General features: G+C 37.6%; 1 protein-coding gene across 1 annotated transcript in view; it reads left to right on the top strand.

The window, feature by feature from the left end:
• The window catches only part of DNAH14 (dynein axonemal heavy chain 14), a 193,830-nt gene that overhangs the window by 33,549 nt on the left and 133,976 nt on the right, over nucleotides 1-26,305 (top strand). The window contains exons 6-14 of the mRNA XM_036235400.1: nucleotides 2,609-2,742; nucleotides 4,241-4,393; nucleotides 5,078-5,190; nucleotides 10,383-10,445; nucleotides 12,588-12,732; nucleotides 16,039-16,170; nucleotides 19,587-19,837; nucleotides 24,163-24,280; nucleotides 25,895-26,171. Of these exons, the coding sequence (XP_036091293.1) occupies nucleotides 2,609-2,742; nucleotides 4,241-4,393; nucleotides 5,078-5,190; nucleotides 10,383-10,445; nucleotides 12,588-12,732; nucleotides 16,039-16,170; nucleotides 19,587-19,837; nucleotides 24,163-24,280; nucleotides 25,895-26,171 (1,386 nt within the window). The remainder of the gene's footprint in view (nucleotides 1-2,608; nucleotides 2,743-4,240; nucleotides 4,394-5,077; nucleotides 5,191-10,382; nucleotides 10,446-12,587; nucleotides 12,733-16,038; nucleotides 16,171-19,586; nucleotides 19,838-24,162; nucleotides 24,281-25,894; nucleotides 26,172-26,305) is intronic.

Here is a 26,305-nt window from a genome sequence, read left to right as displayed (position 1 = left end):
TCAGTTACATTATAGACTTCCAGTCAGCAAAAGTTCTATTTTAAACTTTCTAAATGTAAGTATTTCTTTGTATCCTTAGGAAGAGAATACGTAGTTCTATCCTTAGAAGCCAGAACTCTTCCTTAACCACTGTCTTGTTACTCCCGCCCCAGATTCTGTCCTATAGTATTGCTTCTTTAAGGCTATAAGTTTGTAAAGCGAGGAAGCTAGAAACTTAGCCTCAGTCCTCACCGATGGAGTTTCATTGGGTGGCTATAATAATATATAGTATCACACTCATGTAGACCAAATAAACGCAGTCTTTATTCTGCTCTGTTTTCTCATGGTTTTCCTCTGGAAGGCCGTCTCTTGAAAGGTGCAATTTCTTGACCTTGCCCTTGGTACTGTATTCCTGACTCAATGTGAACGTGGAATGTAGGCCAGTTGCCTTGTATTTCTGAGATAAAGAATTGGTATATCGGTTGAGACTGAGCACTCATCACGCTGGGAAAGTGCATCACCCTGCAGTGTTAAGTACATAATAAGTGTCTGTTTTTAGTATCTATGATTCTTTCATTTCTGAATTAATTCGACTTTTCAGAAAAATTTTCCCCCAGCTCTCTGGAGAATCTATATTTCTTAAGTTTACTACTTATTCTGAAAAATTATTATTTTTAAACCTGTCCTAAATTATTTTCATTTCCCAACAGTCTCTATCAAACTTATTAAATTAGCTTTTAATTTTTCACTAGTCTGATGGGTGACAATGGCTTTTTTTTTTTTTTGTCATTTTATTTTGCAATTCCCTGATTACAAAAGAGGTTGAAAACATTTTTTTTTCATATGTTTGCTGGCCATTTGTCTTTTGCTACATATTGTTTTCTCATCTTTCCATTAAAATGTTTATTATAGTTGGGAAGAATTCTTTAAATATTTAATATTTTAATCCCTAGCTTCTTATGGAGGTTATAAATATTTACTTCCAATTTACTAATTATATTTTAACTTTGTTTATGGTAGCTTTTCTTCTGTATAAATTGCTTAGTTTGAGGAAGTCAGAATTTTCTTTTAACATGGCTTCAGGAAGCCTTCACTAGGCTTATAAACATAGTCTCCCGTATTTTCTTCTAATAGCTCTGTAATTCGCTTTTCCCATTTACTTCTCTAATTCTTCTATATGTGGATCTCTGATCCATATATAATTATTATCCAGGTAATAATAATTATATATGTGCCTATATAATTACATATTTTTATAAATGGCTAACCAATTTCCCACTATGAGTTGTGAGCACTTAGTCATTCCTTGCTGCTTTGAAATACTGCGTGTTACACTTACTAGATTTTCTGTTATAAGTCGTCCTTTGTCCAGACTCTACTCTGTTCCACAGGTGTTTTTCTTTTCCTGTGCGAACACCACACGACTTCGATGTCTGTGTTTTCATACCCGAGACTGTAAGAGCATCTTGGCTGGACGCACACAGTTTGCGCCATCTCCTTATCTTAGTTTTTATACCTCCCCTTCTCTTTTATACCTGATATCAACTAGCTTTCTCTTCAATTAAGTATCTTAAATTTGTTTGCATCTTTAAGCAACTGACAAGGCCCAGACTAGAGTGAGACAAGTGAGGGGCCCGGGGCAGGGAATTTAAAGGGGAATTAACTCTTATGGTCATGCACTGCCTTATCTAATCCCTGATCCTGCCTGATACGGTATCTCAAGTCTCATTTAATCCTTAGCACAAGAATTGTTCTGATTAGCCGGTGTTTACGATTTGTGGAGGACCAGAGAGATCTCGAGCAACTTCAAAGCATCGTTGGTTTGCCAGCCTGGCTTTTGGTGTGCTGCTTCTCTTATGATTTGTTTTATCAAGAAACGAAGTTTAAGGCTGAGAGGACAACCTGTAGAGCACGGTGAACAAAAGCCAAGAAGAAGAGAATGTTTCAAGAAGGAGAGAACCATCAGCTGCCAAAAGATCAAGAAAGATTTGATCTGAAAGGTGTCTGTTGGATGGATATTCTCAGGAAGAACATTTCCATCTTACATGCTCATCCTTTCTTTGACCCTGTTGCCTCCATCCCAGCTTAGGCCTTTGTAAGGAAAGCCTTCTGGGTATGAGGGTGATCTGGCTGCAACATCCTCACCCCACTGACTGCCAGGGTCGATTCGGCCGGTCTGGCTGGCTAAGCGAGTGTCTCCTTCCTCCCTCACTGCTACATACGCATCCCTCCCCAAGCTGTGAGCTCCATGGAAGAGGACGACCTTTCTCAACAGAGAAGAGGACCGTTCTTCAGTCAAGGGTAGACGAGCACCTACGTTCCCCTGCTAGAGCTTCTGGAAAGCTCTCAAGTAAAGCCTTCTAACTACTTTCTGTTCTAGTGTCTCTTCTTGCCAACTACCTGTGTAATCGTGGAGTTAGGTCTTTTGCAATCATTCTTACATGACAATATATTAGTCCTTATTTTCAGCCTCAGTTGAAATGGAATTTTAAGCCGTATTTTCTCCTTCAACTATATAGTCCGTAAACTTTGTCGGTTACCATTAAAAATTTTTCTCTATGTAGAAAGTATTCACACTTATTTGGGATCTTTTCTTTTTCTTTTTTCTTTTTTTAATGTTCTAAACCAGAATCAAATGATGATGATGATGTAGTAAGATTTATCATTCAACTAAGAGAAAAGCTTGGTTGGCAAACAGTATTACCATACCATAATTTTGAATACATAAGTCCCCAAACTGGAGTTCAGAAGATTATTCTAAAGGTATTATGCACTTTATTCAGTTGTATACTATAAAAAATAATATTTGAAACTGTCTTAATCTGTTTCATTCACTACAGATGTGATATGGTGCCTGGCGGATAATGGGCCTGGTGGATAATGGGCATGTTGGTGAAAAAAGCACTATGGCTGTACATGTTCATATCCTTGGACCATTTGTGGAGAAAGAATTGAGAATGTGGAAAACATCTCTTTTTAATTGAAAAGAATAATTTAATTGGAATATATTCTTACGCTTCTATAATTAGATTAGTTAATTTTATACACACACACACACACACACACACACATTAAAAAAATCCATTTAGAATGTATCTATATTTCTAGTGACCTAGACTTTTTGGAAAAATAATTGAGAACAAAACTACCTCAAGAGGCCAATAACTGTAAGAAAGTCCATGTACTATACAAGTCATCACTCAGAGCTTATTTATTTCATTTCGTTTGCGGTTTTTAAACTTATTTTTTAAGGTTTCTAGGTACACACTATATCAGAAGTCAAAATAAGAAAGTAAAACAGCTGGAACTATCGAGAAGAAACAATAACAATCTCCAAGGAAGATACATTTTTTTTTTTTTTGGAAAAAATAAAACTGGATGCAAAATTTAAAATAATAGTGATTGGAAACTGTTGTTACTCAATTCAACAGCTTCTGGAGGCATCACTGAGTTATAATGAAAGAATACTAAATGCTCTTTTATAGTAAAATTTAATTATCCAGAAAAGACTAAATTAAATTTCCTTATGGAGTTTTTATCAAAAGTTAAAAGTTTCAAAGCTAAAAAATAAATTACACTTAATTTTTTTTTCTGAATGTGGACTGTCTGATTTATGGGTAATGGCAGGTAAAAAGGAAGAGACATTATAGCATATTACTATAGAACATGAGTCTGGGGTAAGACTGTATTCCAATCTCTACTCCGCAACTTCACTTTGTGATTTTTCTCAAATTATCTAACTTTTCAAAATATTAATTTCTGAATCTGTTTACTGCAATTAAGAAGGTTAAATTTCAATCCCTTAAGTTTAAGAGGTTAAATTTAAGATATTAAACATTATTACTTAAATATTAGCTATTGTTATTATGCTAAACCAACACCATTATTAAATGATAAATTTAATCTGCTCAAAAGTTTTCTGGTGTCAGCAGACAAAAGACAAATTTACCTGAAGCGTAGCATGTATGTGAAAAGCATTCAAGTTCTTGGGGTTAATAAGTGTGTGTTAAGAACGTAGATCAATTTTCATGAATGTTTTATCGCCACATTATATATAAGAATTAAAATTAAATGTATCATATCTTTCTCAAGCTTAGTTTCATTGAACTTTGATTAGATACAATTTAATGTTAGCTTTCCTCAATAATACTATTCTTATTTTTAATCTATATTAATATTGCTTCAATTTACTAAGTGATCTGTTCAGCCATTTTGCTACTTAATTTGGTCAAGTAAATTAAAAAAAATTTTTTAACCTAAGGAACCCTTGAAAGATGATGGAGAATTTATATATTGCCTTCCTCGGAAAACCTCTAAAGTTCTTTATAATCCATATGATCTTCGGGTGGTCTCGGACCACAGAGTTAGACATTGCAAGAAATTTTGGATTATTACTGCTTCATTTATCTCAAAGGTAATATATGATGGATGTTTTTAGCTTTCAGGAATATAACGGAAAAATATTAACCAATATAGAATTTAATTGGATAAATTTATCTTTGTGCATTTCAGACAAGCCTGGTCATTTGAGGAACAGTGTATGTTTAAAAACCTCATTGGGAGAAAGTTATATAATACTGACTTTTTTTTTTTTGCAGAGTTTTAGCTTTGAGGATTCAATTGTAAGATTTTTTTTTTTTTTTTTTTACCTCTTAAATACTTATTTAGTGTAATTTTTTAACAGAAAGATAGATCTAGGAAACAGGCCTTTGCTGACCTAACAGGAATTGTAATAATAACAGAAAAGTGTTTTCTCAGATTGTCAGAAATTGCATTGACAGTGTACAAATCCCCCTAATTATCCTCTCACATAGCACTTTGATACTTATCACAGGTTATAATGATACAATGACTTGTTTTAATCATTTGTTTACTGTCTGTCTGCCGTCCTCTGCCCTCCCAGTCTCCCAGCTAAACTCCACATATGAAAGGGCAGCCCCACATCTCAGTGAGGCAGAACAGTTAAGTGCAGATATGGAAAGATCTCTAACATGTATCGTCAGCTGAAAATGGAAGAAACAACTTCTATATAAACAAAAATATGCACATAAATACATATGTGCTGATATAGGCGTACTTTTGTGCTTTGTATTTGCAGGTTACCAAAATAGACGGTGAAGAAGAAATAGAACTCATTCCTGTTTTGGAATGGCTGTTAGAAAGAAGATACTACAATTTATTACAGCAGTTCAAGTTCTTTTCCAATTTTCGGTGAGATGAATGAAACTGAAACATTATTTGTGGTATGATTCTTTTGAAAAAGCAATTAGCTGGATGACATCTGGGTTCTTCTACAGTCACGCCATATTTATGTGGAATTATAGAGGAAATAGGATAGTCTATAAAAAAATTTTTGATAAAGGAAGTTTACTCATATAAGTATTACAACTCTTAATCTTTTTGGATAAATATCATAAGAAAAAAAAGATATTTTTAAGTCAAGCAAACTCAAATGGACCATAATGACTTTAACTTACCTTTTGTTTTTCATGCATTTATTTGTTAATTGAATATTTATTGAGGGTCTGCTATGAACCAAGTATTACTCTAGATGCTATTGAACAAACCAAGCAATTGTCCTACTTGCAAAGAAATTAAGATTATAGTGGATGAGAGATGATTAAAAAACATATATATGTGCAAAATGTCAGATGAAGATGAAACGTTATAAAGGAAAATAAAACAATTAGGGAGCTTGGGGCTCATTTAAAAATTTAGGGAGCTTGGGGCTCATTTAAAAATTTGTCTCGTTCTAAGTTTGCATTATATCACATCACATCAAAATTTCCAAGACTCTTCCATCTTTAACAAAGTAGTCCCAGACGGTTGTTCTTTTAGTGTTTGTATCTAGTTTTAGAATTTTTTTGTTACCCCTCTAAAGTCTGTCTTTCCTTGTTGTCTGCTGCTGTCTGCTGGGGACTAGGCAAAGAGAAATTTTAAAAATTGTTACGTTTAATATTGTAAATAGTTGAAATAATAGAACCACGGATATTATGACAAAGAAGGTATTTACTTTCTGACCAAATACTTGTGTACTTGTCCTGTTCCGCTGTTATGGACCCTGGAGAGACAATGATGTAAAAAACACACAAGGTTTCTGTACCTATAGAACGTATATTCTATGGAGGGAGATAGGTAGTGAGTAAATAAATAATTTTGGGTAGTGATAAAGCCAGAACGCTACTATAACGGAAATGCGAGTGTGTTTCTACTTTCAGAGAAGAGGTATGTAAGCAGACCCGAAGGATAAAAAGATACATCCATGTGGGGTCTTAAAGGAGAACAGTTCCAAACAGAAAATAGAGCAAGTTGAAAAGTTTCGGGGCAGGACAAGTTTAGTGTGTATTTGAAAGTAGAAATGATGTTACTGCAATATTGAAGAGGTTGGTAGGAAGCGAAGCTGGTTATTGGAACCTGTCACATGCCATAGAGGTGATCGAGTAACAATTCTGAGACGTTTCTTCTGCAGGATATATATATGAGAGAGAGAGACAGATGAGAGCTGCATCCCTGTAAATTAGGCACCAGTAGTGAAGCTAGATGTTTTTGATTCTGCATTATCAGTTTATTACATTACCCAAAATATTTTCTGCATTTATTTAAACTCTGCCAGTGTTGGACCTTGCACTGTTATCCATCCCTTATAATAAATCCTCAAGGTCCGTTCTGCTCAAAATAAATTTCACCAAATAAACTATTGAAACCTAATTGGAACTGGGAGAAGAATCATCTTTATATGTCCCATCTGGCATCAGTAAGTCCACAGTCAAAATGAGTTGTTTTCTTTGTAATTCACATTAAGAAAAATATAAGTTAAGTTTTAGGTTAAAATCTGTAGTTTTACCTAACTTTAAAATTTATTTCATAAAGTTTTTTTATCACTAATATTGCAACAAGTAACATTTCAAATTTAAAATCAATAAATATGAGGAGTTAATGACCTAGGCTGGTGGCGCCGTGTACACAGTGCGGGGAGGACTTCGGCATCATCCTTAGCTTTCACCGCATGCGACTTCCTGGAGCGTTAGTTTCTGCGGCCTGGTGCAGACGCTCATCGCACCAGCGCTGGGCTCCCCTTGGAATCATCTGGGCCTTTCGAGAGTCCTGAGGTACCACGACTCTGCGGGTCAGGTTTAAAGTGAGACAGGAACTTGCTTAGGATGTTTCTCTGCAGCCTGATTTAAGGTCAAGTTACTGAGGCATTTCTATGTCAAAGGCCTCGTGTGTGCCTTTTTGAGTGACGTCATGCCATTCTTTTGGATGGCTCGGGTGGCCCCAGGCCTCCTGTGATCTTCTTTGGTTCAGAAATCAGCCAGTGACGTCACTAAGCCCGGCTGGTTGGGGGGCCTGTTGAGCACCGCTGATCCCACCACCTTCCCGTCTCCTCGGGCTCCTAAAGCGATGCGGGGGGTCTCACGATCTCACTTCGGCAAAACGAGCATCACAGCACGTCTCAGCGTGTCCTTAAGAGTGAGGTTTTCATGGACATGGAAACGCTGCCGAGAGGGATTGTGAGATGGCACGAGACTCCTCCCGCAGGCGCACAGAACGGGAGGCGGCGGTTCGCCCAGGGGAGTCGGGGCAGATTCGCAGAGACGCTGGAGCATGTCCGTTTCACGCGTGAAAGCGAAGGATGACGTTGCCGGGGAAACTTCGGTTCCTTCTCCTGTGCGTTCTTTGAGTTTTTAAAATTACAAACGCATCTTTTTTTTTTTTTTTTTTAGTTTCACTAGATTTATTTTAAAAATCATAAAACGTTTCTTACGAAAACGCATCCCATTCTGCACGCCGCTTTGAGTAGGCGCCGGGGACCCAGGGACCGTTGTTACCTTTGCTCCCGGTCCCGCCCCAGATGTCAGCAACCGCAGAGCAGAGTGTCCGTAATAATCACATACGGGGAATTTTCCTTTTTAATCACCAACAATGTGCAAAAATTAAATGCACTCGCTCTGCTGCCGTTTCAAAATTTCATTGTTCGTTATGGCACACCCTGCCCCACCCCGTTTGTAAGGAACCAGAATTAAATGATATCTGTGTGACATACATTCTCTTAAGCTTTTACTTACCACTATGCAATGGTTTCTTATCAATGCACCTTTTCATCATCACTGAAAACCGAATCTTGACTCTTCTCAAAATATAAGTCTCTTAAAAATAATGAGCCGTCTATGGTCATGCCACCCTGAACACGCCCGAGCGCCTCTAAGCAGGGTCGGGCCTGGTTAGTACTTGGATGGGAGACCACCTAGGAAGACCAGGTGCTGTAGGCATAAAAAATAAAAAATAAAAAATAGGGAATGTGAGTTGACAAGGTCCGTGGAATCTGAGAGGTCAACCAAGGGTTGCCTCTCCTAAAATAAAAAATTAAAAAATGAGCCAACAGAGGAGGGGAAAAAATGGCGTAGATGATAGAGGCTCTGTTCATCCCTCTGCCGACCAAGTCAAAGTTGTGATGGAAACAAGGAGCAGCAGCAAGGAAAAATCACCTGGGAACTAGAGGTACAAGCCATAGAACTGGGGAGAAGTCCAGGAAGTCACCCTGCGGCGGCAGAAGGTAGGACAGGGAGAGGACACAGGGCTGCCCCGTCCCCAGCGGCTGAGTGACATGGAGGCCGCCGCGGTGGCAGCAGCAGGCGTCTCTTAAAGGGACGGTGACCACGAGCGGATTTTCATGGCCACGGACCTGCTCGCCCTGAGCACCACTGCCAATTCGCCTGCGTGCAGGCGTCAGCGGGCCTCGGCTTCTGGCGTGGCTTCTTGGGGCAACTATAAGCACAGCATCTGTGGATTGCCTGCTGAATCTCAACAGGGGGCCCGGAGGGACACAGGCTGGGGCTAAGTTTGGCCCTCAGCTAAACCCCTCTCAAGACTGTGCCACTGGACAAACACTTCACAAATCCACACTCATAAGACCGGGAGACTTAGGAGCTTTGCTTAGTACATAGAAACAGACATGGAAAGGCAGCCAAAATGGGAAGACAAAGCAGCAGAAGCCATATGAGAGAACAGAACAGAGATCCAGATATAATGGAGTTGAGTAATCTGACAGATGCTGAGTTCAAAACACTGGTTATAAAGATGCTCAATAAACTTTTAGAAAGTGTAGAGAACTTCAACAAAGAGATAAGAAAATATAAAAATGGAAATGGAAATTATAAAAGGGAACCAGTCTGAAATGAAGAACACATTATCTGAGATGAGAAGTATATTAAATGGAATAAACAAAGTGAATAAAGAAGAGGATCAAATGCCCTATCTGGAGGACAGGAAAGCCAATCAGGACACTCAATCAGAATGGCAAGTAAAAAGATGCCAAGACTATGGAAATAATTTAAAGAGCATATGGGACACTATTAAGAGTCTGATCGGTGTAACTGAAGAAAATCAAGATGTTGAACAGCTGTTTGAAGAAATAACAATGGAAAACTTCTCTAACCTGGTGACAGAAATGGGCATAAAACCCCAGAAAGCTCAGAGGATCCCCAAAACCAGAGATTCAAAGAGACCCACACCAAGACACATCATAATTAAAATGCCAAAGAAATGCAAAGAAAAACTATTAAAAAGCGACAAGAGAAAAACAGTTACTTATAAGGGAGCACCGATAAGACTGGCAGCTGATTTCTCAAAAGAAACTATGCAGGACAGAAGGGCTTGGCAGAAAAAAATACACACACACATACACACACACACACACACTCACACATATATATTCAACAGGATGAAGGCCCCTGGATCTACAACCCAGAATAATTTATCCAGTAAAGCTATCATTTAGAGTTGAGGGACAGATAAAGAACTTCCCAGATAAAAATAAGCTAAAGGAATTTATCGCCACCTAGCCAGTATTACAGGAAATGTTGGAGGGACTTCTTTAAGAAGAAGAAACATGTATCAAAAATAGGAATAAAGAATGGTAACAACTACATTTCTATCAATTAGTACCTTAAATGGAAAAGAATTAAGTTCTGCAAATGTTGGCTAGGTGGAGGGTCAAGGGAGGGAGGATCCAATTGGGGGGATCATTTTACAAACTGTATAGATGTCGAACCGATGTGCTGTATGCTTGAAACTAATTTAAATAAATAAATTTTAAAAACTAATGAGTCAATACATGTATAAGAGGAAAGGATGTATTTTTATAGTTTTTACATTTATTGGCATATGACCGCTAAATTGATTATGTATCTAGGAGAATTATGACTTTCGCTTAGATTTGTTTTGCTCTGCATTGCATTAATCGTTGAGAGAAAAGTCATATGGTTTAGTATTTACTTCAGGTAACTCAGGATGATTAAGACATGTTCTAGAGAATTTTCTAGTATTACTAAGTCTTTACTAAATTTTTTCTTATAATTACATGATTTACGAGTATAGAATGTGAGAAGTATTTTTCTTTTCAGAATTAATAAAGCATTTGTTACTTGGAAATTGAATGTTAGAAGAATTAAGAAAGAGAAAAGCAGGTAAGTCTTGGTATGCAATATATTTATAAAAATTTCAAGAGGAAGCATTATTTTAAATATGTAGTATGGACGCAGATATAAATTAGTTTTTACTCAGTGATTGGAATGTCACATTTTGTAACCCTTATGATTAAACTTAACCCATCTAATTTTTAACAGATTATTAATATTTTATATATATTAAACATGATTATGTGTGTGCGTGTGCGTGTGTGTATGATGAACATTTATTATATGTCCTGGGCTGCCATTCTGTGGTATCCGTGGTGTGAAGAAATCACAGTACTATGAAGAACCTATGATGAGTTCCCTTGGTCCCTTGATCTTTCTGCCTCCAAAGGGGAATTAATTAAGTAATCCAAGATAGGTGACAGTTAATTCTATTTTTAGGATATCCAGCAGCTGAGTTTTGTTGTTGTTGTTGTTAAACTGGAGATAATTGTGACGGAAATGCAGTTGTGAGAAATGATACATAGAGACCCCAGGTGCCCTTCCCCGAGTTTCCTCCAATGGTAACATCTTACAAACCAATAGTACAGTGTGACAACAAGGACAGCGACACCGATACAATGAAGATGCAGAGCATTTCTCTCCCCTCAGGACCCCTCACATTGCCCTTTCATAGCCATACTCATCCCCCCGCCCCACTTCCGCCCTCTCCTTAACCTGTGGCAAGAACGAATCTGTTCTCCATTTCCATCCTTTGGTCTTTTCAAGAACGTTAGGTAAATGCACGCATGCAGGATGTAACCTTTGGGACTGGTTCTTTTCACTTAGCATGACTCCAGGGATTCATCCAGGTCATTGCCTGTATCAGTTGTTCTTTTTCGTTGCTGAGTAGCAGTCCATGGTATGAACCTACCACCGTTTCTTTAACCATTTACCTGTTGAAACGCAACTGAGTGTTTTCCAGTTTTTGTTTATTCCAGATGAAGCTGCTGCCAACAGGTTTTGTGTGAACATAAGTTTTCATTGCTCTTGGGTGTAATTGCTGGGTCATGTGGTATTTGCATGTTTAGTTTTTTTTTAAGAAACTAGCAAAGAGTTCCAGGGTGATTGTATCATTTTTCATTCTCGCCAGCAATCTGTGTGATTCCCTTCTTCCACATACATGCCACCATTTGGAGTTGTCACTATATTTTATTTTAGACATCTGGTAGGCGTGTAGTGATATCTCATGGTGGTTTTAATTTGCATTTCTCTAGTGACTAATGATGTTGAATATCTTTTCATGTGCTTATTTGCCATGTTCTTTGGGGAATGTCTTTCCGTGTCTTTTGTACATTTTGGAGTTTTAAGAGTTCTTTTTATATTCCAGATATGGTCTTTTGTCATATACATGGTTTATAGATATTTTCTCCCAGTCTTGGGCTTTTTTTTTTTTTAAATCCAGGAGTATTTATTTAGCATCTGCTACGTGACAGGCTTTAGGCTAGTAGTAAACTCGCTGCTTGACAGTATAAAGTCACTCTTTGGCCTCACTGCTTTGCTGACTTGGACAAGCCTCTGTGTGAAGACCTGAGCCTCTACTCAACAGCGCCCCCTTGTGGAAGTGATACTTTATTTCTTTCTCTCTGCCTTTCTCTCATTCTTCCCTTCTTTTCTTTCCAGCGCTGTTAGAAGTGATTTGGCTCACCTTCGTGACCGTAAGCAGACCTGTAGAAAGGGGCAGAGAAGAGAAAAGGGCCACCTTCTCTGTTTGTGATTAGAGAAGATGGTTAGAGAACTTATGAAACATTCTCCAAAGGATTTCCACTCTAGTTAGTTAATCGCTTTTCCTGTAATTGGGGAAAATTAAATTGAGGAAATTTAAACTTAATAAATAGGGGAAATCTAATTCCATTTGGATGTCACATCTACTATTTCAAAATTATTAGAACTCAGTGGCATAAAAGAATAATATCATCATTTGTTTTCCTCTCTTATTTTGTTCTTACTCAACACACTCAGCATGGAAATCTTGCGGTCAGCATCAGCCAAACAGAACTGTAGGGTTTATAATCTTCCTCGATGCCATTTAAGATGGATATATGTAATACATAGTAACTATAGGAATATGAGACAAATCATGCTAGTTATCTCTATGTTAACTTCATTCGTTTTGAAGAAGAGATAAGTCTGTGGAAATTTTTTAACTTCCAGGTCATTTTTGTGCCGCCATCTTTTTTGGGCTCATGAATTATTTCAGGGATGTTTGTTTTACATAAAGGGACTTTGCGAAGATGCTGTTAATCTCAAAAATGGTGATGAACATGAAGATAATCCATCTTCCATATGCCTTGTAAAGGTGGGTCGAAGTATACTACTACAAGCTAATATCAGTATATATTCACTGAGATATAGCTGTATAGAACATATTAACTAGTTTATATATAGAGAGAGAACACATGGAGTTTTGAATCAAAGGAATACAGATATCTAGATCCATAAGTAAACCATCCCTATGGATGACTGATGTTGTCAAATACCTGCAAAGAACATTATTCCCTTGGATAGTCAATTTTAATAGTTAACATTCTTTATAAATAATTTCTTCCTTACACTTAACTTGTCTGTTATGAGGCCCTTTATTTTCAGAGCTCCAAATCTGCAATAGTATTTATAAATAATTGATTACCTCTAATACATAATTGATAGTAGCTAACTTTCCCTCAGTATAGCACATCAAGAAATTGTCATAAGTTGAAACTCAGAGGTTTTGGTTAAATTTATGAATTCTCCTGTTCCACAATTCTAAGAGTGATGGTCTTAATGAATGATTTAATTTACATAGAATAGTACTTTCAAAGAGGTTAAGTACATAGAAGTATAAATTTTAAATTTAATACATAATTGAGCAGGATTCTAACAGCTTTTACTTCACTTACCCACTGTGTGAAGTAGATACTGAAAAGTGAAATGGATAGTCATCTAGACTTAGAAAGAGAAACAGTAAAAGGACTTGGACAAATTATAAATTTGACAATCAGCTCAGGTAGTAAGATTAATACTTGTAAAACAGTGTATTTCTAGAATCGTGTATAGTGACGGATACATAAAAGTGATATGCATTTTTTGAGTGAATACATAAAAGAATTAATGAATAAAGAATTCATCGCTATAGATAAAGTAAATTTTGTATAGTTGTATTAGCAATATTAATGTCTCCAAATGATTAAGTAGATGACGTTTCACAGAGGAGTATTTTTAATATGGTTTTAATGTAGAAGGAAATTGGTCAGGTGGCTAAGATATTAGCTTGTTTAATTCATGGCCGAGTGACAGAATTTATCAATTAACTCAATGATGGGAGGAAAGGCAAAGCATACTTTAGAATACTTTAGAATATTTCTGAAGTCTACACCTAAAATGCTAATGGCTGATAATGCTAAAGAGAGTGACTAAGAAGGGATGTTGGGGCTCTTTCTTAGAAACCTTAGGCTGCATCGGTTTTCCCCCAGAACATCAAGGGGAAAGAAACAAACCTTTCCAGAGGATATATACATGTTCGTGAATTACCTGTACATGCAAGGTGCTTTGCAAAGGAGATGGAGGTGAAGTAAAAAGGAGGCCCTGCTACTTCCAATCTGCTTACAGGTTGTTGGAAGGGATCCTTGTCTACATATAAAAACGATAACCAATTCTGGCGGCATTCTCTCCTTCTTGCTCATCATTCTTGCTAACCAATTAGCAAAACACATTAACTAATAACACATGTAGAATGGTCATGCCTCTGGAGTTGAAGTTTGGGCATCTTTCCTGAAGGAAGGCTGTTATGAGTCTGGATCCAAAGAGCCAGGGGACAGGGAGGGAATGGGGCAGTTAAGTGAGGAATATAAATGTGCATAAAACATTCAATCTTTGTTTAATTTGAGGGTTAGGTGGGGCCAAGATTAACAGAATAAGGGAAAAATAGGGCTCAGTGAAGCTGCCCTTAAGACAGGGGCACTCCTAGTAGAGGTCGTGAGGACCATTCCCAAGAATAGGAGTTTCCGATGCTGGAGAAGCCAAGGTCAGATGGAGGGAGAACAGAGTTTCAGAGTTTCATAGTCAGGAGAACTGAGCCTGGGGTCAGAAATCAGAAGGTGGCTAACTGTACCTTAGGACCGGGATGGGGCGGGGGAGAGGGGGTGGTTTCTGCATGGCTGGGGACACAGACACCAGTCATGATTGCCGAGAGGAGGTAAAGAGGATGAAGCGAGTTTACGAATGCGTACGCTGGTCTTGGTCAGGGGTTAATGCCATGAACGCAGGTCAGAGTGCGCCGGTACACTCTGCGGGGGTGAAAGCACCCCTTCGCACGGGCAGGGAAGTCTAGAACTAGAAGAGAATGTGCGCATCTGGGTCATTTTATCCAAACTTTCGCTTTCAAATGACAAATTAAGTCCCAGAGAAACTGTAATTTAAACAAGGCCACAGAACCAGCTAGAGTTGGGTGTTTGATTATGTTTCCTATTCAAAAATGGTTATGTTGGGTGGGGGTGGGGGCAATACTTTGAGTGCTTAATAAAAATTAAAATTTTTTTTGTCCCACCCTTTTGAGGGGAGGGTGCAGTGGGTGGTGCTAGCAATCTTCATTTTTAACAACTTTCTTAGGTGATTCTTCGGCAGAGTAAAACTTTGAGAACTATTCTTAAAACATAACTGTTGAAAGTTTCTAAACGTTATTTTAGGGAAATTAATGTGACGTTAGTTTGTGGGAAAAATTGAAAATGAGAAGATACAGAGTGAAAGAGATCGGGGAGTATGTCCTGGAGGAATGTAGGTGGAAGCCATAAGGACTTCAGTTGGTAAGATCAGAAAGGGAGGTTTTGAGACACATTTGACTGGAAATATCAGGACCTAGAATCCAGATGTGGGACCAGGAGAAGGAGAACACAGAGTCAATCCAGAATTTTAAGGCTAGAGCAGTATTTTTCCATCTTAAAAAAAAAAAAGTTGGAAGCATGCATTTATAAAGTATTACAGTATGACTAGGGATATTGATATCGGCTTATTTATTGAAGAAAATGTATTTTGGCAAGAAAATTAACATGATGTGGGAAAATCAAGAAAACCCAGAAGGGGGGAAGAATGATGGATGTAGATGAGATGAATGGATGAACATCTTGTTCTCTATTACCGGGGAGGGGGGGCAGTAGCACGGTGGATGGAAGTTTCTCCCTGCTGGATTCCAGAAAAACTCAGAATGACATCGACCTTATTTGCATTATTTCCTTTTAGCCTCTTTATCTTACGTTTAGTGTTCATGTTTTTAAGTTTTACAAATAACCGAGACTTCGAGGTAAAGCAGTTTCTGGGCCTTGTGGCTCCCCTGGGTTCATAGATATTTCCTAAATACATCAACTCTTGAATTTCTCTGCTTTGACATAACCTTAGTGACAGTCAAAATAAGAATATATTTTTTTCTGTGTTTTATCAAGATTTAGTTAGATTTAAATAAGGGTATTTGAATATGATGACTGGATAAGGAATTATAGTATTTACAACATAACATGCAAAAGAAAGTATAAATACGCTCTTCTTTACAATATGAAAAGATAGCCAAAATATATCTTTTGCTTTTTTGAATGAATGACTTTCCAGCACTCAACATTTACTCTCATGTAATTAGCTTGATAGGTCTCGAACGTATTCTCTGGATGAATTTTGTGAAGAACAGTTACAGCAAGCCGCCCGGGCATTGACCCAACTTGAAGACATCAGGGATAAAGCTATTTCAGATGTGAAGACTACAATTCTTAAGGTAATTATTCAATTATATCCTTTTAACAGTTTTCATGTACGGACTAAAGCAATTGCTCCAGGTTACATCCCTGAAAAAAGTATTGGAAGTGGACAAGTAGAGAGAGGCACGAAGGTGATTAATTAACCAACCAGCTACACTAGTGCTATGTGTTTACAAGGTACAGCACGAGAATTTTTCCAGGTGTTGTGTAGAATGCAAATATATGTGCATGTAAGTATATGCGTGTGTGTGTAAATGCACATATATGCATATTTACATATATACCTTCGAGATGCTCAAAATATAACTTGAGTTGACATATGAAAGGGAATGTAATTTGTTACAAAGTTCAGTGTTCATAAGACAAAAACTGATTGCTCAGGAGAAATATAAGTACTTCAAGTAAAACTTCCCTAAGGATTTTAGGAAAAGGACTCGATAATACAATGAATAACGTCCTCAGAACGTGGATGTGCTATGACTCACTTCACAGGATCGTTTTATATAGCTTCCCTCTATCAGAAATGGCAGTGCATGGAACATAACTCCCAAATGCAGCCTGGGACCAACGCAATACCACGTGATTATGGACTTCCTGCCTCTCTGGGCTGGTCTGGCTGAATCCAGATGGATATTTGAGGCTCTCTGGAGGAATAAATGGACGGGGTAATTTTCAGATGTTATTTCTCTGACTAGAACATTTGATAGATACAGAGACCAAGGCAGGCAGCGGTGGTGGCCAGAACTGGTGGTGTGTGTACACACCGCTGTGGCTGCTAGGGCTCACCGCAGGTTTACGGCAGTAGAGGCCGGTGATGGGGGCCAGGCGAGGGACATGCGGATGTTTAGCTGGCGAGGCTCAATGCAGGTGAGCACAATGGCGCAGGCCAGAGACAGGGTCTGCTCTGGGCCCACAAGCAGTTCCGGGAGCCCTGGCTGTCGTGCGTGCCCTCCTGTGACTGCGGCATCTCCCCCCAGGCAGGCTCATGTAGCAGTGAGGTTGGCGGCAGGTGGCAGGTCAGTGGCGTGCAAGTGCGCAGGTGGTGGGCTGGCCGCGAGCATGTGCCCGGTAGCAAGGGTCTGCCGTGGGCTCCCAGGCCGGTGCCTTGCACCCATTCAGCCAGAGGCCTGGGCTGGAAGCCGGTGTGGTTCCCAGGCTTCGGCCGGGCGGACTGCGGAAGGGAGCGGGGAGAGGCTCAGGCGGTGAAAGCTGGGGCGATCTGCTGGGCTTCGTGGCAGCCGTGCTTTCTCGGAGGCACAAGCTGCTCGCTGGGAACCGCGGTCGGTCGCTCCTGCAGCTCCTGCAGTGCGGCTGCTATGGGCGGTCCCCGTGTTTCCTCCTGGTTCTAGCCGTCTCCGCACATCTCGGCCTTGCTGGTCCGGGGAGAGGCGAATCAGAGATGGGACCTCGGTGCAGCGCCACAAAGTCTGGGGAAGCGGGTGCCCACCCGGCTCTTTCCAGCCGGGGAGACGCCTCCCGCTGCTGAGCAGCGCCTGCTGCGGATGGGTCGCTGCAGGCAAATCGAAGCCGTCTTCCTCCCCTTTTTCTGCGGTTATTCCTAGGCGATTCGTTCCACTGTGTTGCTCAAGTTTTGTAAGTGGACTCAAGAGCTCTCCCAGGGCTGGTTTGCCGTTGTTGTTTATTTGTTCGTTTCATGGATAGCTGTCTAATTGTTGATTTTTATGGGAGACAGAGGCTCCTGCACTGCCATTTGAGATGAATTTTTAAAACTGAAATGCCTGCCTACTCCACGGCCACACTCCAGGCTGCTGGTTCTCAAGTAGCCTGCACAGTGGAGTCACCGGGGAGACTTTTAATAAACTTTAATATCTAAATATCTTTAATAACTAAATATCTGGGACCCTCCTGACTAATGCAATCAGAATGTCTGATGTTAGAGCCCAGGCAGCACCATTAAAGCTCCTCAAGTGAATCTAAAACACAGCTAGGTTGAAGAGCATCCTTCTGGGTGAGTTTTGGGACCACCTCGCTCCTTAGTACAGGTGTGGAGCTGACGGAAGCAGTGAGGCAACTTACAGTCAGAATGGAGATGCACCTGACCCAGAATGTACCCCATGATGATAGAGATTCAGTTACTCTATCAAATGTCAGAATTTCCATCAGCCTCACCAGTGTTTATAACAGACCAGCATTACAAGGCCTGTCACTCTATACTTCTGTACTGATTCAAGTTATTTGAAAGGTAACTAAAGCTGTTTTAGTACCAATGCTAAAAATCTTTGTTTTGAATAGCCAGTATGCTCAGCTTCACCATTTTACCAATTAAAAATCCATACATTATTCACATAAAGTTTTCAAGTCAGGTGGCTACTCCTGGGAAAACATAATCTTTCCTGTAAACACACAACCTATTAAAAATTAGTATTCCATTTGTTAGGGCCAGGGTGGCTATGCCCATAATTGTTACAGAAATCACTCTGTCTTCTTTTAGTCCAGTTTCTTCAAGCAACTATTGTATCAATAATATACTTTATCGCATTCCTCCAGAAAGTCAGCCAGTACAGGAAAAAATTTGCCAGATTGCTGGCAAATGGACCTAAGTAATTAAAAAAAGAAAATACAAATGAATAAAATGAAACGTGAAGAGAAGCAGTATAAAAACTAATGCAATTAGTTTTGTTTTAAAAAATTATAATACGAGTTGAAAAGGATGATTGCTCACCAAATATTTAAGTGTCAGTGGAGCAAAAAATAGAAAACATGAACAACCAATAAAAGAACAAAAACTGGAAATATTTTTAGAATTTTAAAGGGCCATCAGTAATAAAATGTTTATGTGTCTAAAAGGAACCATTTCGAATAATGTCCAGATGTTTCTTAGGATCACAATTTAGAAGTTTGGTGGTTCTAGTAGTACTGATGTTACCCTGTGTTTTTCATCAAAACATGCCATTTTCCAGTAACTTACTAAGTCAGTTGTCTTAAGAGATATAATTCTATTAATTACATTATTTAAAAAAATGAAACTCTAACATCAGATTTGATGGACTTAAATTTTTTCTTAGCTTTTTAATTATGTAGCATATGTGTGTTCAACGGAGTTTTTTTTTAGAGTCTAATTGCATAGCATAAAGGCAGCATGGTCAGACTGCATTTTAGGAAACCTTATATTTGAACTTGACTCGGTGTGTTTGAGGACGGTCCCTCTATGTAGGAACACAGATATTCATTAATATGTACTTCCTGTCTGAGTTTTGTAAACTTACCTGCTTCATAGACTTCAAAACACATAAGTTGTTTTCTTTTCATCTGATGTTTAAATACAGTGTAAGCATGAAGTAAAGTTTTAATGGAAATTGTTGATATTGTTGTAATATGTTATTCAGACTAATAACAATCCTGTAAATTAGAAATCATGCTCTATTAACATAGGAAATCATCGCTTGTCTCTTAATTGTTTATTGAATTATAGGTGGCAGAGCAGAAAGAAATTAGAGAATTTTTTGAGCCAAACATCTCTGATGATGACACAATACATTTCAAGCTGCCTAGATATAGACGTTTGTTAGAAACAATTTTGAGATTTCTGATGCTGGTGGACTACATATTTCAGGAACTCATCCGTCAACTAATGAACACCGCAGTCACATTACTTTTGGAATTATTTAATAATTCTGCTAGAATGCCAGGTTCGGTGGAAAAACAGAATGAAAATCTCATCAAGTAAATCACACTTTTTTTACTTATAAATTTATAATCATAATGTTTTAAATATTGCCACTTATGGAGAAAATATCTAATAATTTAAGCTAGAATTTGATAATTCTTCTTATAGCAAATTATGTGTACTCAGTTTTGCAGTTATTTGAACTATTATCTGCTAATACTTAATATTGTCTATAAAGTTTAAGAAAAATTTCCCAATTTTTTTTTTATTCTGCATATGTCAGATTGCCGTATAAAATACAGGATATCTTGTGTAATTTGAAATTCAGGTACACAACAAATAATTTTTTAGTATAAATATGTCCCAACTATTACCTATACTGAAATTTATTATTTGTTTGAAATTCAAATTTAACTGGGTGTTCTATACTTTTATTTGCTAAATCCGGCAATTCTCTGTATAGGTATACTGTACTCTTCAAAGTTCAGAGCTAGTTCGTAAAAAGACAAGAGAGATTCTTAAAGGCACCACAAAATTCAATTGGAATTTGAGTCAATTCCATAGTAAGACCTATTGAGTATAAAATATTTCCAACTTCTAATTTAAATATTAGTGTTTTGAAAATATTTTTCTTATTTTCACAACTGGGTCTATTATTTGTGAAACATGGAATGTAAATTGAAATTGTGGAATACTGTATGTCCAAACTAGTTTCAGTCTCATAACTAGAGTTAAAGATATGTCAATTCATAAAATTTTGAAGATATATTATTTTCTTCTAGTTTATTATGAATCCACAGAGCTTAAATCATTTATCTAAGGTCTCAACTGATTTTAATCAGTGCTGGGCCTCTAACCTGTAAGAATACAACTATTTAGTGATAGCACATTATCATTTTATTTCTTCTAAAACTGTGTATGTGTGTTTAGGAAAAGTCTTGAATTCTGAACATAATTTTAAAAATATATTATTATAGTTAATTCATTATATTCTAAAAAATTTGCAAAACAAAAATCACCCTAATTCCATCACTTAAATACAGTTTCTTATTATTTTGGTGTAATTTCTTCTAGCCTTTTTCTGTATCTTTTCCTGTTTTTATCATCATGGTATACTATTTATAGCTCATTTAAAAAATACAACATGTCTTGTATACACTTTTTTATGTTATAGGGGGAATATATGGGTAGTGGTTCAAGTACATCTTTTTGTGGGGTCAGACCAGTTGGGTTCTAATTCCACCTTCTTGAAAGTATTCTTTGGGTCATAAAAGTAATTTTGAAGAAGCCCAATTTCTTTCTTTCTTTCTTTCTTTCTTTCTTTCTTTCTTTCTTTCTTTCTTTCTTTCTTTCTTTCTTTCTTTCCTTCCTTCCTTCCTTCCTTCCTTCCTTCCTTCCTTCCTTCCTTCCTTCCTTCCTTCCTTCTTTCAATGGCGTTGTAGGTTTAAATTTTAAGAAATCATTGCCTAATTCAGGGTCATGAAGATTTATACCTATGTTTTCTTATAACGTTTTACAATTTGAGCTCTTGCTTTTAGATCTTTGATGTATTTTGTGATGGTTTTTGTATATTGTGTGAGATAGTGGTTTAAGTTTATCCTTTCGCATATTGATATTCAATTTTCCCAACACCATTTCTTGAAAGGAAACATAGGCAGTAAGCTCCTTGACATATAGGTCTGGGCACTGATTTTTTGGATCTGACTCCAAAAAGCAAAGGCAACAAAAGCAGAAAGAAACAAGCTGGACTACATCAGAATACTGCCCGACAAAGGGAGCCATCACCAAAATGACAAGGCACCCCACCAATGGGAGGAGACAGTTGCTAATTATATATTTAGTAAGGAGTTGACTTCCAAAATATATAAAGAACTCATACAACTCAATAGCAAAAAAAAAAAAAAAGCCAATTAAAAAATTGGCAGAAGATCTGACTAGACATTTTTCCAAATAAGTTATACAAATGGCCGACAGGTACTTAGATGCTCAGAATCACTAATCGTCAGGGAAATGCAAATCAAAAGCACAATGAGATACTACCTCACATCTGTTAGAATGGCTTTTTCAAAAAGATAAGAAATAACAAGTGTTGGCGAGGATGTGGAGGAAAGAGAACCCTCGTGTACTGTTGGTGGGAATGCAGATTTGTGCAGCCGCTACGGAAAACATTTCGGAAGTTCCTGAAACTATTAAAAATAGAACTACTATATGATCCAGAAATTCCACTTCTATGAATTTATCTGAAGAAAATCAAAACACTAATTTGAAAAGATATATGCATCCCTATGCCAATTACAGCATTATTTACAATAGCTAAGATATAGAAACAACCTAAGTGTCCATCAGTGGATGAATAGATATAGAGGCGAGATATACCCACAAGGATATGTACATGCGCGCGCGCACACACACACACAATGGAATACTACTCAGTCATGAAAAGAATGAAATCTTGCCATCTGTGACACTATGGGTTGATCTTGTTAGACAGAGAAAGATAAATATCGTATGATCTCATATGTAGAATCTAAAAATCAAAACTCATAGATACAGAGAACACGCTGTTGGTTCCCAGAGGGAACCTGGGTCGGAGAATGGGCACAATGGGTGAAGGGGTCAGAGAAAACAAACTTCCGGTTATGAAATATATGTCTTGGGGATATGACGTGCAGTACGGTGACTGTAGTCGATAATATCGTGTTTCATGTTTGAAAGTTGCTAAGAGAGTAAATCTTAAAAGATCTCATCCCAAGGGGAAAAACTGTAACTTTGCATGGTGATGAATGGTAACTAGACTTGTCGCGTTGATCATTTCACAATGTATACAAATATTGAATCATACTATACATCTGAAACTAATGTCAAATGTCAGTTGTACATCAATTTAAAAAAATGATTTCGTGCTATTCTTTTGCTGCCCGAAACTCCCAATAACTTTATTTTTTAACCTTACTTTTTCGTCTCACATTCAAATACGAATCTTATCTTATTGTGGCTTGATTTTGTTTTTAAACCCAATCTGATCGTTTCTGCCTTTTTTTTTTTTACAAAATTTTTTTTTTTTTATTAAAAGTAGCAGAGTCTGAGCAGGAGACAATACAAAGAGTGTAGGATAATTGAACCTATTCACATTTAGTGAATGTGACTGATGGTCTTCAATTTCATTTCTTTCATTTTATTTATCTCATTATTTATTTGACTTTTTACTTCTTCCCTTTTCCAGTTTTCCTACTTTTGCTGATTTCAGTCAAATATCTCTTAATTCCCAATGTCCCCATTCACCTCGAGATTTAGAGTACTCTATGCATTTCGGTGTGTTTATGACTTCTCCATCTTCCTAATAATTACGATTAAAATTCTATGTCCCTATTAGTATATATATTTGTAAATATTTACTTTTCTATAAAATGTTCCCTTTTTCTATTTCTCCCCTACTCCCATTGAGGCTTATAGAATATTTTTAACTCCCCGTCCTCTTTAAATGAGATATAGGAATTTTTCATAATAATAAATATAAATGATATAAAACCATTATAATCATATCATTTTTAAGTGTGGACTTCAGTGGCATTAAGTACATTCGGCATTATGCAACCATCAGTATATCCATTTTCAGGACTTTTGCATCATCCCAAACTGAAACTTTATGGATTAAACAGTAACTCCTCACACTCTGTGCACAGCCCCACCAGGCCCTCGTAACCTCTCTTATACTTTCTGTCTCTGTGAACTTACCTATTCTAAGTACCTCATATAAGCAGATCATACAATAGTTGTCTTTTGCTTATTCCGTTGAGCATGATGTTTTCAAGGTTTGTAGCATGTATCAGTTTCTTCCCTTTTTAAGGCCGCATAATATCCCATTGTATGTATACACCACATTTTGTTTATCCATTTATCCATTGATGGATATTTGGGTTGTTTTAACATTTGGGCTATTGTGGAAAATGGTGCATGAACATAGATGTGCAAATATCTGTTCGAGTTCCTGCTTTTAATTCAGTTGTTTATGTACCCAGAGGTGGATTTGCTGGACCACGTGCTGATCCCACATTTAACTTCTTGAGGAACTTCCTCCTGTCATCCACAGTAGCTGTTCCGTTTTAATTTTTACCATCAAAGGACCAGGTTTCTACCTCACCAACACTATTATTTTCCTTTTAAAAAAAAATACCATGCGTACTAACTGGCGTGAAGTGATACCTCCTTGAGGTCTTGATTTGTGTTCCCCTAATGATGGATGATGCTAAGCATCTTTTCATGTACTTATTGGCCATACGTATATCTTCTTTGGATCAATGTCATTTATTTATGCATTCTGGACATTAATGAGATATAAGAGTTTAAAAATACTTTTTTTTCTTCCCATTTCTTAATCTAGAATATACAAGGACATCTCTGGAAAGACAACAAATGAATGTGAAGAACCCGTTTATTCACACTTACGTCCTACTTCTGTTCTAAAGTCAGAAGTAAAAACAGAAGCTGATATTAATGAGGTAAACTGGTCTTTGAAAAATATAAACATAGATTTTTAACTAATGAATGAATGACAAATAAGTAAATGATAAGTAAAAATGAATAAGCTTTAGAATTCAAAATAGGATGTATGAATAATACAATTTCCTGCCCCAAACAAATACACACACCTGCTCCCTGTAGAAAGCTATGATCACATTGATCTCATTTGGTCCATTCGTTCCTGGACCGCTCAGTGCTTCCTACGTACCAGGAACTGAATCAGGCGCTGAAATGCAGCAGCAGGCAGAACAGACCCGCTGCAGCTTGTAGCCTGCCGAGGGAGACAGGGCATGAAGTGATGAGCACCGCGACGGAAAACAGGGAGGATGAGGGGCCGCCGAGCGAGGCGGCATGCTGCTGTCCGTGCGATGGTCGGGGCGGGTCACTCTACCTAGAGTAGCAGCCACCCCTTCAAGCCCCGCTCCTGTATACGTCCAACTCTCTTCGCTCCTTTCTGGAGTGCATGTCATTTTAACTTAAAAATGGCAAGAGCCAAATGCGAAAATTACTGAAATAGGAACTATTTTCTTGCCGTGAAGAAGTCTACCTCTCTCTCCCCACCTGGCGTTATTTTCTTGGGATTAAACTCTGTATGGTAGATGCTTGTCCTATTCGGCAAAAGCAGCATTTTTATGAGAGTGCACTGTCTCATATGTACTTTACAGATACATATTTTTAAATATTTTAGGTAGGTTTGGTAACAGCAGAAAATGTCCACATGTCTTAAGTAGTGGTAAACATGCACATTTACCTGATTGGAAGTCTGGAAACGTGCAACAAAATAACAACGGTTATCTGTGGGTGGTGGGACTCTAGATAATTTTTACTTTCTTATATGTGTATTTCTATAAAGCTCTCTCCTCAGCAGCTTAATAGGGTGCTAATGGCTTTTTGTTTATGCTGTTAACTTCCTTCCCAAAATGCTTTGTCAATGCTAGCACTAATGGTTGGCCTTCCAGCAGGTGGTTCGGATGACCACACTCAGAAACACTAGATATCGCAAGCACGACAGATTACGTATGGGGTGCAAGGGGTCAGTAAGTTCAGAACCCATGCCTAGACAGAGCCTAAGAGCAATGACATTGTTTAAATGAGATATTTATACCTAAAATGCTAGATATTCTTCCATAGGGATGACTACACTACTACAGGTTAAGGCGAAGAGCTAAGACTTATCGTCATGAATTTGAAATATATTCCCAATTTGTAAGTCTTTTAAATCTGAGTACACAGTAGAGTCACATGTTCAGCTTTGAAATGATTCAGATTCCTGACTTTTTAACTCAAAATTTCTTAGGATAGAATGTATAGTTTTAATAAGTTCTAAAATAATTAATATGTGGCTACTCTGCCTTCAATTTACACAGTTTTTTGGGGAGAAGACTACTGTGTTTTAATATATCATCTATTTTATATTAATTTACTTATTTTTAACATGCATAGACCAGTTATATGGTAATAACAATGTTATTCAGTTATACCGAAGTTATTATTTGTCATTTAAAATTTAAGTCTGTATTATCCTAAATTTTAAAAAGTATTCTTTTAGTTAATACATTGTCGCTGGAACTCTAACATATCTGTTAAATTAGATTCTGAATAGTATTAAAGTGAATAAGGATTTGAGAAAAACATATGCACCAATATTTGAAGTAAATCTACACTTGAGAATTCCTGCTGAGAGTGATTCTTCAGAAAATTCTACAGAGAATCTTTCTGAGCTTGACAAGTGCTCCGAACAATCTGTGACCTGTGAAGACGACGAAATGTCGATGAATGAAGTCAATTTTGTCATGAAACAGTCAAGTGAAGAACTTCCGATCATGAAACCCAAAAAATTTAGTTTCAACCTTGAAAAAATTTTTTCAGGTAAGACGAATGAGACGATAAAGAGTGAAGGGAAGTGTCCTAACAGCCACACAACAAACAAGTGCGAGAAAATGTAGTAGTTTCCGTATTATCGGTTAGTGGGTTATGATTTTTATGAGTGTTGAAGGAAGAAG

This window comes from Rousettus aegyptiacus, unplaced genomic scaffold (genome assembly GCF_014176215.1).
Source record: "Rousettus aegyptiacus isolate mRouAeg1 unplaced genomic scaffold, mRouAeg1.p scaffold_m13_p_18, whole genome shotgun sequence".
Taxonomy (NCBI): Eukaryota; Metazoa; Chordata; class Mammalia; order Chiroptera; family Pteropodidae; genus Rousettus; species Rousettus aegyptiacus.
Note: the sequence above shows the minus strand (reverse complement) of the source record. Positions and strands in the feature narration are given on the sequence as shown.